Below are 14,275 nucleotides of genomic sequence, written 5' to 3' on the forward strand. Positions count from 1 at the left end.
ATTTTGTGCGGCCCCCAAAACAAAATTGGAATTCATGAAGTTTGAAGTTCTATGAAGAATAACATAATACACAAAACTCCAGAAAACAACAGCAAAATGCACCAAAAGTACAAAAATGTAGAAAAAGATTAAAAAATATAGATATAAATACAAAAAATGTCTCAAAACACACACAATGACACACTAAACAACCACTTAAACACACAAAATGACTTCTAAACACACAAAGACTTGAATAAAAAACAAAAATTTGCCTTATTGACGAGAAAATCTATAAAATCAATTAAAAAACACAAAATGTCTAAAAATGACAACAGGAAAACACCACACAAAAAGACTACAAAGACAAAATAAATTATTTCCTGTATTAAAGCTCAGATTGGTCATTATCACATTTTTGTGGTCCCCGTTGCCCATCCCTGGTATACGTTTATGATTAGGGTCAGGGGTTATGGTTTGGAGAATAACTTCTGATTTCATAACATCAGCTTAAATTTAACTTCCAATCAGCACAAAAACAATTTGTTTTTCCACAAAACAAATTGTATTTTCCAGTACGACATGTACAAACGATAGATTATTTCATTTTCATGACTAATGCGTTCCCCTGTGAGATCAGTTTAACTTTTATAGCGTTACAATTTCCTTTATTTTCATCTTTCACAAAACATTAGTCGGTTCAGACGGCAGCAAATATTACTGACTATTTGCTATATTGAATGAAAAGCTGTACATGTTGTTCTGTTGCACCTCATGACAGTGGGTTAGCATCATGCTAACTGAGGCTAATGTCTTCACAGAGAGCAGAGGGACCCTCTGTACCTGCGGGACAAACTCTCACAGAAACATTCCAAGGAACAGTTTGAGGCGGCGCAGAAGATCGAGAACGAGTACAGTCGTTTCTTCACAGGTCAGTGGAGCGCCACTAATGACGTTGCGTTTTTTTAACCTGAGTCATGATTTCACTGACTGTTTGCATTTAATACAGCCATGTTTCATACGGTTTTAATTATCTAGATCAGTGGTTCTCAAACTTTTTAGGCTCTAGTCCCCTTTTTTTTTCATTATTTCTGAATCCAAGTAAACTGCCCATAAACTGAAAAAAATACTAATTATACAATCAATAGTTATAGATGGTTATATTTAGAGCAATACAGAGACTTTTTATTGAAGTGGGAGTTTTTCTGATTTAAACTCATTACAGACATTATCAACAGACTGAATAAAAGCTATTTTTAAATTCCTCCTAGTTTTTAGTTTTTATTTTCATCTTTATTCCTTTTTTAATTTTTTTAAGAAATGTTCCCATAAGTATCGTTGGATGTGAAGGTGTTACTGTTACCAGGATGTTATTAAAAAAATAAAATGTGTTTATATGTACTTATATATATTTATACAGTGTGTATGTACTATATATATAATGAGGATTGGTAATACCAATGTTTATTTTCTCTCTAATTTATTTCACATTGTTGGACATTTTGGTATTTTAAGATGTTAATTGTTTTAATGTAAATGATGAAAAGTGGTGAATGTTGCATTTTTCCAAAAAAAAAAAAAAAAATATATCAAACAAAAATAATTTTTTTTTTTTATTTACATAAAAGAACAGCTGCTAGTTGTGACTGACGTACTTTAATGATGTTGTGTTTGTTGCAGGCGTTGTCCAGGGAGGCAGCGTCTCCTATATTTGCACTCAGATCACGACCATTGTGGAGCAGGAGCAAAACAAAGTGCTGTGGATACCTGATGGAGCTCCATAACTTATTATTTTTATTATTATTTCTCTTTTCTTTTTACAAATGGTCTCAGAAATACTACCCAGGATGTGATGCACAGAGAGCGGTACGGTGCAGATGGAACTGATGATGATGATGATGATGCAATATTCCCACTATAATAGTGATGTACTATACTGCGAAGACTCGTTTACACTAGTGTTTAATACTTGAATGTTTGACTTTCCCTCTAATGTTGTAGCAGTCCAGTTTAGTCTTCGTTGATTCAAACCGAAGACATATTTTTTTTTTTTCTTAAAATGAAGATGAAATGGAAAACTGCTTCTTTTTTTTCTCTATATATATTTATACAGATTTTCCTGCCATTTAATTTATCTAATCAAATATTTTTGGTATTAAATCTTTAATACAAATATAGTTGTCGCTAGGTAATCAGAAGGACAATATTTTCTATTTATTTATAGAGGAAAATGATGGTGATTTATCTACAGTTCTATGGATTAAAAAGTTATAATAATGATTTGGTTTAACTCCTTAAACAGCAGCCTGTGCCAAACTAGAAGAAATAATAATGTTTGTTTGACGATTAATGCCACAATGGTGATTTCATAACGCTACAGCGGGTTTACTCATTTTATCAGAAGTTTCTCAGTTTAAATGTGGTTTTTTTTTGTTCCCTGTCAAGTTGATTCACAAGAAGGAATCTTTAAATTTTAATGTAGCCTACACTACACCACTAGCTTGGGTTGTTTCTTAATCAATTTTAATGTTTTTACCAAAATATTAAAAGTGGATTTCTGTTACTGAAAATCTACACGTGTGTGTTTTTTTTTTTAATGAAAATTAAACATTATGACTGAGTGACAGTGGATAATACAAATGTGCCAGTTTTAGGTGACGGTGCTTTACAGATGTAGTAGAAGACCTGGTTTAATATCAGATACCACAGCACACCTTTAGTCAGCTCATGGAGTCTAGATTATTGTCTGTATAGTGCACTGGTCAGGTTAAGCAACTATACTGTGGAAGCCTGTTTTGAATAGGTTTTTTTTTTTTTTAAAGTTTTTTTATCATAAATATGAAAAATTAAAACTAGTTTGATCCATTGACTGTAAAGGATGTGCTTATCAATATTTAAATATTTTTGGATTTCATTTCAAACACCATTAAATGACAGCAGAAAACACATTTTAATCGGAGGTGACGAGTAAAGTACAAATACTTAGTTACTGTAAGTAGTTTTTTCTGGTATCTGTACTTGCTATTTATTTATTTGGTGACTTTTTACTTTTTTAAAACAAATATTTATGCTTTCTACTCCTTACATTTTAAAGCTCGTTACTTTTAAGACCTTCAACGATGACTTCACGACGTAACAAGATGCAAAATTTTGGTAGTTTTGTGTATTTTTCCTGTTCTGCGTGTCCCTTAGTTTTATGGTTCATATTTTCACGTTTTTAAAAATGTAAAACTTTAAGCTGCTCTGAGTTTAAATGAGTGATTAATTGTCTTAAACAAATTAAATCTATGAGTGCTAAGATCTCCACGTGTTCATAAAGGGTCAAATTTAATTTATTATTTATTTTTCTACAAGTTCTTTAAAAAAAATAAGATATAGAATTTGCTAGTCTAAAAAATATTGTTTTACCTAAGTACATTTAGTAGCATGTACTTTTTTACCAGAGTTATTTTATATTCAAGTATATATATATATTATATCAAGTATAGTAGCATTTAAGATGAGATGCTTGCTGCTGTTAAACACGTGTTGTCCAGTAGAGGGCGCTATTTATCAGGCCTTTAGATCTCATACGTCATCATATCCACACATTTTGTTTTAATAGTTAAAAAACAAAACAAGTATCGCTAGTAAAGCAAATCTAGATATGTTTTTTTCCACTGCTTGAAACGGATTTTGTCGTATTAAAAAATAAATAAATAAAATTCACAAGAAAGTGACTAAGATATTTTTTAAAAAGTGACTATAATAGTATATAGTTGATGAGATTAAAATTGGCCCCGTTTTTCTGTTTTTATTGGAAATAATTTTCGTTTTGTCCGAGTCGATTAGATAAAAATATTGGTGAGAAAATTGACAAGATATATATATATATATATATATATATATATATATATATATATATATATATATATATATATATATATATATATATATAAAATGTTTTTCTGAGCTGATGAGAAGTTTTTAGAGGAAATTCAGAAAAAACGAAACATATTTCCTATAAAAACAGGGCATATTTATTTATTTTTAATCTCATTAATTCAGGAAAAACTAAACTTTTTTTCCCCTATAAATGCAATAATTAAGCTTCCGTATATTGCTGTAATCATGGGCGTTCACACAGGTATGGCATTAAAGGCAGTGGTGAAAAATTGATGAGGCACTCTATAAATAACCAGACATCCAGATCAACATCGACGTCTGCTGCTCCTCGTGGCTCCTCCCCCCTCCCCCCCACCCCCCCCACTACCTGATGCCATCTTCCAACAAATGGATGTAACCAGCGACTGTTCATCTCCGCCGCACAAACTGCGTCTTTACGCACAAACATGAGATGGAGCGACTTTTGACGCATTGAACAGATCGGATCACTGATCCGATGGAGACGACCCTCCGTCTGGTGAAGACTAAAAGCCACGTTTGGTGAAACAATCTCATATTCAAGTGTTTTTTTTTTTTAGGGAAATACTATTAAGTTTTGGAACCAAAATGTGATTTTTTTAAAAAAAAAAATTTTTACGCACGGATTTAACAAAAGACGCACGATTCCTGACGCACATCGTGAAGGCGCGCGTTGATACGTCAATAGGAAAGGAAGTAGTTTTTTTCTCCTCCACATCGTGCGCGTGTTGTGCGTGGAACTTTCAGGTGTTTTAGGGCAGAGGAAAGGGTGAAACATGCCTGAGCCGTCGCGGCATCAGGAGGCGCTGGCTGGAGCTCCCCGACAGCTGTAGTTTGACTGAGTGAGGAAGAGGAGGAGGAAGAGGAAGAGGAGGAGGAAGGTTGGCAGGTGACCAGGAAAAGCCAACTATGCCGAAAAACCGGGAGAAATTCAGCCCCGACCCGTCCATTCACATATCAAAGATGAACGTGATCATCCCGTTCTCTCCAGATGTTCCGTGTGACAGTAACGGGCAGCGCATGTGGTGGGCGTTCCTGGCCTCGTCCATGGTCACTTTCTTTGGGGGTCTCTTCATAATCCTCCTGTGGAGAACTCTCAAGTACCTGTGGACCGTGTGCTGCCACTGTAACGCTAAGAAGAAGGTAGGTTCATGACGTCATTCACTCTGATTTATTCTGTAACATTACAGAGCAGTGGTTCTCAAATGGGGGTACACATGATCTTTATTTCTAGTTAAAGAAATCATATTAATACTAAATATTACCAGCAACTCACAAAACAACATAAAAAACACACAAAATAAAAGAAAAAATATACAAAATCACTACAAAAGAAACATAAAAAACCAATCAAACGACACCAAAAACACACACTGAGAATAATTTAAATAATACCAACAACAACAAAATGATGTTAGAAATGATCTTGATTAGTTTAAACTTTGCCATATTTTCTGCACTAATTATCTTTAGTCTATTTTAGAGTAAAACACACCTTTAATAAACTTTAAAGCCATGATCGAAGGCAGTTTTTAAATAATGTATTGACTCCATATTTAAATGAAATTACTGTACATTTAACCACAGAAGAAGAAAAACAAAAGAAAACAATATAAAAATAGGCAAATGATGAAATCTTTACACCTGTGTACAGTATAGTTTAACATGAGTGGGAAAATATTATTTATGAAGTAAAATCCTGTCACGTAATGTTTGATTTGTTACATTGATTCATGTCAACATTGATTATTTCCTTTATAAAATATTGGGTTTGTTGTTGTCTCTGAGATAAAATGAGTTTTACACTTCAGGAATAATGTTTTTATTAATGTAATGGGCCAAACTGGATGTTCTGTGGGCCATATTTGGCCTGCAGGCCATGAGTTTGAAACCCCGGATCTAAAGCATCCTCCAGTTATTTACAGTTATGTATTTGTTGTGATGTTTATCTGATGACTTTCCCACAGAAATTGCTTCACATCTGACAAAATATGACTTTACATTTGACTTCTTTAGTAACGTTTATGTATTTCCCCATAAAGTAGAATATTAAAGTGGCTGATAAAGTAAATGTGCATTTATGTATTAATGGGCCAGGAAGCAGCGTTGAAGTCTGTGTTTGTAATATTTTCATCACTGATAAATGTGATATTCATAAAAATATCCATTTAAACCAGAGCTGCCTAAATTCATTTTAATGAAGGGCCAAACAGTAATCCTGGTGGAGGGCCAAAACTAAACATTCATGTTGTAATGCATGAAATGAAATATTCCAATAACATAACTGTGAAAAATAAACACTTAAAGTAGTTTTGAAATTGAAAAAAACTTTTCTTTATTGTATTTCATGGCATAAATTTATGAAATATCTAAATGTCTTCAAAGACATTTAGTGGAATATAAATTCACCAAAATGGGACACAACGTACGATTAAAACACTACATTTTCCACTGAACAATGTTTTAAAACTTAAGAAAAATAATGTAACTGAACCTCAGCTTTAGAATTTTTTCTTATAAACCACTGTACTGTATTATGTTAATGTTGTTTGAAATAGAGAGTATATAGAGTACTATATAGAGCAGAAATTGGACGGCTTTGATTTAGAGTTTTAACTACAATATAGTTCTCATCATGTGCCTTTGATTAATATCATGAACAAAATGTTCAAATGTTTTGTTCTGCAACAGAATAGATGTGCAAAGATGCAGAATTAAGTAAAAACCATAGACTGTAAAAGAATAGACGGGACAAACTCCCTGGTGGTGTGAAGCTTTTATTTTTAGAGCTCCCTCTGCTGACTGGCTGCAGTTTAGGTCATAAGCCCCGCCTCCTCAATGATAACAGATGGGATGTGGGTCAAACTGTAAAGTTAAAATACTCATCACATATGTTTTTTCCAAAGCTAAACTCTGCTATGATCATTAGTTATTATCACCCTACATTGTGTTCAAGTGCTCATTTTTCTGTGAACTTTGTTTTAAATAAGTTATTTGAGCTTGAAAAACGTGATTTTACGTCATATATGACGATGATTGACAGTCGCGGATATTGCGTAGCTCTCTGTGTGAATATCAGTTACGTCGTGAACAAAAGACACTATTAAACTTTTTCGTTCAGTTTTTTTTTTTAAATCTTTTTTGAGTTGTTAAAATGAGTTGTTCTGCAGTAAACTGTTCTCAGATGTTGGTAGAATTTCCAGTGGGAAAAATACTTATGTTCGTGGCGTACTGTAGCTGGGCTGCATAAGTCATCAGGGCAGTACGCTAAATGGGCGGGGCGTTACCAGGGCTCCTCCCTCCGGACCCTACTGCACAGACTCTGACTCCAAATGACGTCAAACTACAGCTACAGTACACGCCCACTGGTAAAAACACCAGTATCAGGTTGTTTGTGTCCACGTGCAGCATCACAGCGTCTGTGTGGGAGGAGTCAGAGTCAGTGTTTGTGTCACATTTAGCCTCAGTGAAGCTCAGCAGCACCAACCTGTTGTTGTCTGTGGGAGTCAGTCAGAGATAGCTCCTCCTCACAGCCTCTCACATTTCATAACTCTGTCCCCATCCATCCATCCATCCATCCATCCATCCATCCATCCATCCATCCATCCATCCATCCATCCATCCATCCATCCATCACTCACTCACTCATGGTTTTTTTAATCCAAGAATCAGGCTTCTTGGAAAATGTCAGAAATGCAGTGTCATGCGCAAACGCTCCATGCCATATTAATCAGTATTTTTGTTGCTAGGCAACAGGCAAGCAGTGGATTTCATTACGAGAGTAAAACTCCATCTGTTGCAGTTGTTGAGTGTGGAGGACGTGACCATGTTGTGTTGTTGAGACAATCACACACACACACACACACGCACGCACGCACGCGCACACGCACACACACACAGCTTTTGACCACATTTTCTGATTTTAATTCAAAAACTCATTCAGTTTCTACTGCAGGACAGTTTTTTTTCTTGAGGGGAAAATTGATTGATTGATTATTGATTCAGTTTGAGTTACATCTCGACCAAGAAACATGAAAAAATAATCACTATTATAATCACTTAATGGGAACAGGAACGGGAGAACTGTGGAGTAGCCAGCAGCAGGGCGGAGCTCCGTTTCTTAGATGAGAAATATAGAACAATGGTAGGAAGAAGAAGAAGAGATAAAAACAGGCAAAAACCAAACTAGGCCCTTTGCAGAGAGGGGCGGAGTTTAGGATCATGAATAAACTCTTCAGCAAACATTGCGACAAAAACCAGCAAACACAACATTCAATTCAATAAAACATCACGTTAGCACAGGGAATGGGTCTTTAGGGTGTGTAGTTCACAGGTCAGCCACAGTGTGGCGCTGCCCTTACGATGCACCTCCTACTGACCAACCACTGGGAGGGAGAAAGGGGTGGAGCCAGAGACGGTGACAAAGACAGGATATGTAGTGATGTAGGAGGAGTGAAAGTGTTCTTTGAGATAAGCCTGTTTTCTCAGACTCTGCTGCTGAGTGGGAGGGGCGAACGAGAATAGAGAAGGTGTTTTGAGACGGACTAGCCATAACATGACTGCCAGCCCTACTGTTCTGTTCCTGGTCAATTCGATCAGTAATCCAATAGTGTGGTCATTTCCTGTGAAACAAACTATCCACTCCTCTTAAAGTTCCACGGTAAAATCCATCTGAGAGTTCTGAGAGTTTGGCTCTTTTCGTCAATGACTGCGGCTTCCTATAGTGCTGCAAACGTAATCCAATTTTGCATTAGATCGGGAAAATGCCAGATTCAATCATCCGAAGACCCAATATCATAAATTCCAATTTGATGGTGGACATCCTTCTAGTAGAGAGTAATATATCCCAGAGTAGACTTTCAAAATAAAACCAAATAAATAGTTAATTTAAATTAATCAAGGTACTGAAACCGCTTTCCATGATTTAGCTTAGGTGTATTTATATAGTGTTGTATAGCAGCCATCACAAAATAAATATATAAGTTGTATATGTTATTTATTCAGGAAATACATTTGTATTTATTTTTTGTGTTGAATATTTGCACCAAGAATGATGCTTGTTTGGGTTTATGACGTCTTCCTTGTGTAGTATTTTAAATGTTGTTTTGTATATTGAAATATTCATCTATTTAAAGAAACCAAGGCTGACTGTATCATAGCCTTTATTGTAATGAAGTTTGAATTATCATTGTGTGGGACAATTTGAAGAAAATGGCAGGATTTAGGAAAATGTTTAAGTTCTTTTAATAATTTCAGAGGAAAAATGGCTGCCATCGTGTGACATAAGCATGAGCCCAGCTGATATTGTGGAGTTTCATTGAATTTGTGTATTTATTCATTTGGAGATATGTTAAACTGAATGAGTTGGTAATTTACACAATGATTTATGGCTTCTCTGACTTTTTTTTGCTTTCTGCTGCCGGGGGCCGAATTGTATGATCTAAAGGGCAGAATTTGGCCCCCGGGCCTTCAGTTTGTGGATTAGAGCAATCAATCCAACTACACTCTAGAGTTAATCCTCATAAATGTTTTTAAATCCTGCTTTACATCCATAGTGAGATAAGACCCCCCCCCCCCCCCACACACACACACACACACACACACACACGCACACAGATGGACTTAATAATTAGCTTTGCTTGTACATTTTTGAATCATATTAGTTACTTCTGCCAACTAAAAAAATTGTGTTGCTTCGCACATATTTTACATAATATGAAATCATGACATCATAATGTTTTATCAATAATACCTAATAGATCAAAGCCTCTACAGGTTTACTGACCCTCTACCAACCACAGATCATTCATTCAGTTTTAGGGAAATTTCAGTGAAGGCCTGGATTTTTTAATATTAAATAAAATATACAAGAAAAAACTGTTCTTATGCCAAAAATAATAATAATGCATTAAATTAAATTTTGTTATAAATTAATGACACAATCAAGGCTGTTATATTTTCATTAAAAATATTTAACTTTGGCCCTCATTTTTATAAATAATGCATATTTATTAATGACCTTATATTTACTTTATCATCCTATTGCTCTACTCACCACTGCACTATTATATTATTATATTATCTTATTTAGCCTTGTACATATTAGTCTTCATTTACTTGTGTATATTTTCAGTTGATTATTTTTTAATGTTTACATTGTTCAGAGAGAACAAAGTCTAACAAAGTAAAATTCCTCGTGTGTAAAATATACCTGGAAAATAAAGATGATTCTGATTTAGTGTAAAAAAAAGATTTTAAAAGTTATAATACATTTTATGTTGATGAATAGGACTGAAATATTTGAAAAGATCTGATACGGTGGAAGTAAAAAATAAATATTTTGCACTTTTATGAGACATGTACATTTAAAGGAATGCACAAGGGTTAAATATAAGATGTCTTCAGTGATACGACTTGTGAGTCCTTTGTAACAAATGTAAATGTGTTCCTTGTTGTGTGTTTAACTGTCTGTGCTGTTAGAAGGTGTTTATCACTCACTTCTGTTGCATAATGCATGCAGCATGCTGCACCATCTGGGATCCAACAGGTTTCAGATCAACACAAATGTTAAGAAATTAACCGTAACCACGACATGCTGCCGTCAGAAACAAGAAAAATTAACGTCCCTTCAGTGTCGTTAAAATGATTAAAAAAGATATGTTTTACACAAAATGTTGAGAATATTTGCATTGTTTTGTCCTTTCAGCCAATCTTGTTCCAGTATAGAAACATCATGTTTACTGGAACCATCACCAACCACTGCAAAACATCATAAATAGTTTTTAAAACATGAATTTCATTTTATCTACGTGACCCTGAATAAAATCTTTCATTTTATTTTTATTAAGTTGTGGTCATTTTATTTTGAAAACTTCTTGCGCTCACGTCTTCTTAACTTGACTTCACTTGATTAGTTTTACTGTGTGAAGACGTGTGAGTGGGAGTCTGTTTTCAACCAAATATTGGTGGTTTTTAAATATTACTTTTCTGATATTACATCATTTTTTTTCAAGCTATTGTTATTTTTCTGAAATTATTTGAGATGCCTTATGACCATCCAATAAAATAAACATGTTTAAACTTGCGTTGATGTTTTTTATTTATGCATTTGTGGACATTATGCTAAGGAATATTAGTATATATAACATTTTATATACCAACTTACCAACTTATTAATATTTGGCTGTAATCACAGAGATGATCCCCAACCCTCAGAACTCAGACGGTTGTGTGATGATATACCATATGATATCCATCCACTCTTAATTATTAAAAAAACACTATTGTGGTGATTGTGTGGTGACTCAAACATGGCGCAAAGCAATAATCATGAATGGATGATAATTGTCTGAATAATGTGTGATCAGAGACGATGATATTTCATTAGTGTTTATCGCTGATGTCATTCATGGCAACACATTTTTTTTAATAATGTATATGTTTTTTGGAGAAAATGTGTCACATGTTTTATTATTATACTCTAATGAGAGTGAGCTTTAATATCTGAACTTCTGGAAGGTTTGATTTGATTAAAAAAAACAAGACGTCCCTTTTACTTTAAGTCATTTCAGCACCAGAATGATCTGTTTCCATGCGTGACATTAACCAGTTTTTAATGTCATAAACACAACTCTGAAGGCACACCGTACTGTGAGTGACCTTAAGATGAATTCATGTTTTAAAGAATAATTGGACCCTGGCATGTCACAAGTCATAAATCATTCATCTTTAGAGCCTGTTCTTAGAAATATTAAAAATATCATCACCAATTTAAGGAAACGCTTTCTAAAATGCCATGTTCGCAGGAGGCCAATTAAAGCTTTCTAATGGTAGCAACCGTGTCACTTTATTCTGAAAAAAGAAGAGGTCATTGTCGGTAGGAAAACAAAGTTTGTCAAATATTTTACAGAGCTGTGAAAAAGTATCTGCCCAGTTACAAATGCATTGTTTTCCTCAAGTTTCCCCTTCATAATCCTAAAATATAACTCACGCAGACGCAGCTTGTTTCCCACTGGATCCATAAGTTCTGAACTAGAGCTGGGCAATAAATCACGATTCAAGGTTTTGGCGATATAGAAAATTCCAATATTGCTTATATTAATATGAATACTATATTGCTTATTTTGTATTGAAATAGAGCATGAAAATCACAGACCATCCCCTAAACAAGCCACACTATAGAACTCACTCACACGTGCTGTCCTTTAGAGGAGAAAAAGACAAAAGCGTCTCATATTGTTTATCTGTTTGTGAATAAATGTGTAGCGTTTAGCATCAGCAAATTTACCCCAGAATTCTGCTCAGACTTTATTTGAATTAAAAATATTGAGATTTATATTGTATATCACCATTTTAAGTCAAATATCACCCAGCCCTAGTCTGAACGCTATGTTGGGTGTAAAGCTCAGTGTTACCTGCCTTATGAGTTTGTGTAAACCTGATCTAGCAGCTTTATGTTTGCTTTAGCATCAACATCAAAGAAAAATAACGTTATAAATGGGACAGTTCTGATAAACCTTGTAGAAGTCTTTCTAAGGCCGATACGTTCTGTGTCTCTACAGGTGATGCTTAATGATTCTGCCTCTTTAGCTCCGCCTCTTTCTGGCTCTGTTTACGCGAGAACATTTTCTAGTGAAAACGCAAAGGTTCTGTTGCGTTTTGGTGAGATTCATTTACACGGAAACAATGTTTTAGTGCTTGAAAACGGAACTTTCTAAAAACGGTCTCAGAGTAAACGTGTTAAGGGCACGTGCCCGAAAGTCTCAGATGTTAGCTTTAGCATTAGCTTTAATCAGACCTACAAAGTTAAACCTGACCTGGCCCGTAGCCGTCAGAATAAAGCTGATCTGTCTTTAATCCTGAACACATTGATGCCGACACACTGTTCACAGCGTTTCTCTAATAACTCTTTAGCTTTATTTAATATCCAATAACACACACAGCTCAGAGCTGCTTCTACATATGTGACACACACAGCAACACAACGAGTCAAAAACTAGTCATTTATGTGTTTTATAACATCATTTATTAATGTACCAGAGGACAGTCATCCATTCACCTCCACAGCAAACATCTGTACGTCATCTCACGCTGACTGAAACACATCATCTTCAACCATTTAACCATGTTAAAAACAGAGAAATTAATCCCAACCTCGGCTTTGGTGAAATATCTCTCAGTATGAGTGCAGCTCTGTGATTGGTCAGAATGAGTGCAGCTCTGTGATTGGTCAGAATCAGTGCAGCTCTGTGATTGGTCAGAATCAGTGCAGCTCTGTGATTGGTCAGAATCAGTGCAGATAATAAAAAATGTCTCTGATCCAATGATGGTGAAATAAATCTAAAACACTTTGTTGGAGAAATTCAGTTTGAATCCAAAGAGCGACGCACACGAACATTCATGGTTCATTGATAAATAATACCGCCACCTATTGGCCGAGCATGTTAACTACATGTTTTTTATGCTTCCAGCGTTCCCATGGAAACAGAGATCGTTTTGAAAACTTTGCCGTGTGAATGCGGAACTTTTTGGAAACAAAAGGACCTCTTTGTCTCACTCCATCTGTAAACGAGCCAAAACCAACGTCAGTCGTGCGTCTAGCCACGAACAGGAAGTGATGTAAACATCTGACCTTCAACCATCAATTTTACCTTTTCAAACCACTATTGGGAATTCTTGGAAAAATTCTAATTCCTTGTGTGTATAACATACATTATGCCAGGAGTGTTTTATTATAATTTAGTTTTTTTTTTTAAAGTCGTCTGCCTGAGCATATAGACACGTGTGGGCGTGGTCTGCATGTGGAGAATGTAACGTGTAGGAATCCTGGACATAAACACCAGAGGTAAAAAAAACATTGTAACATAACACAAGTACCAGACATGCCAGTAGACAGAGCATCATGTGACACCTTTATAATAAAAGAGTGATAGAGATTTAAAGCTTTGAGCTGTTCATGAGGAGGCGGGACTAACCTCTGCTTCCTGTTTCCTGCTCTGTGATTAACGTCAGTCACAGACAGACAGACACACAGACACAGACGCACAGACACAGACACAGACGCACAGACACAGACACGCTATGGCTGCGCTTCTCCTTCTGTATATTTACTGGATGCTTTTAGCTTTCATTACTGATAATTATATTTTGGGGATTTTTTGGAGTAATAAATTATGGCTTTTGTCATAATCGCATCCATTACGTTATGAAGGATGATGCTTTCTATCAGCTGATTGAAGCGTTAAAAAAGCCATTTTTAATACAAAGTAATATTTGATGAAATGTGTTGCTACATTAGAGCTGGGCGATACGGACAAAAACTCATATATACAATTTCAATCTTGATATTTTATGAATCATACATACTTTTCTTTCTTTTCTTTTAAAATAATTA

At 35.0% G+C, this 14,275-nt stretch overlaps 2 protein-coding genes across 7 annotated transcripts in view; both read left to right on the forward strand.

Annotated features, from left to right (window-relative positions):
• LOC114481282 (disks large homolog 5-like) overlaps nucleotides 1–2,174 on the forward strand; it is a 40,385-nt gene extending 38,211 nt beyond the window's left edge. For all 3 annotated transcript variants that reach the window (XM_028475970.1, XM_028475973.1, XM_028475972.1), the window contains 2 exons: nucleotides 801–910; nucleotides 1,660–2,174. In XM_028475970.1, coding sequence (XP_028331771.1) covers nucleotides 801–910; nucleotides 1,660–1,763 — 214 coding nt within the window. In that variant the 3' untranslated portion in view covers nucleotides 1,764–2,174. The remainder of the gene's footprint in view (nucleotides 1–800; nucleotides 911–1,659) is intronic.
• Nucleotides 2,175–4,244: 2,070 nt separating this feature from the next.
• LOC114481283 (calcium-activated potassium channel subunit alpha-1-like) overlaps nucleotides 4,245–14,275 on the forward strand; it is a 106,885-nt gene continuing 96,854 nt past the window's right edge. For 3 of the 4 annotated variants that reach the window (XM_028475976.1, XM_028475975.1, XM_028475977.1), the window contains exon 1: nucleotides 4,245–5,025. In XM_028475976.1, the coding sequence (XP_028331777.1) occupies nucleotides 4,792–5,025 (234 nt within the window). In that variant the 5' untranslated portion in view covers nucleotides 4,245–4,791. The remainder of the gene's footprint in view (nucleotides 5,026–14,275) is intronic. The other variant, XM_028475974.1, reaches the window with a different exon arrangement.

Source organism: Gouania willdenowi, chromosome 19 (assembly GCF_900634775.1).
Source record: "Gouania willdenowi chromosome 19, fGouWil2.1, whole genome shotgun sequence".
NCBI lineage: Eukaryota > Metazoa > Chordata > Actinopteri > Blenniiformes > Gobiesocidae > Gouania > Gouania willdenowi.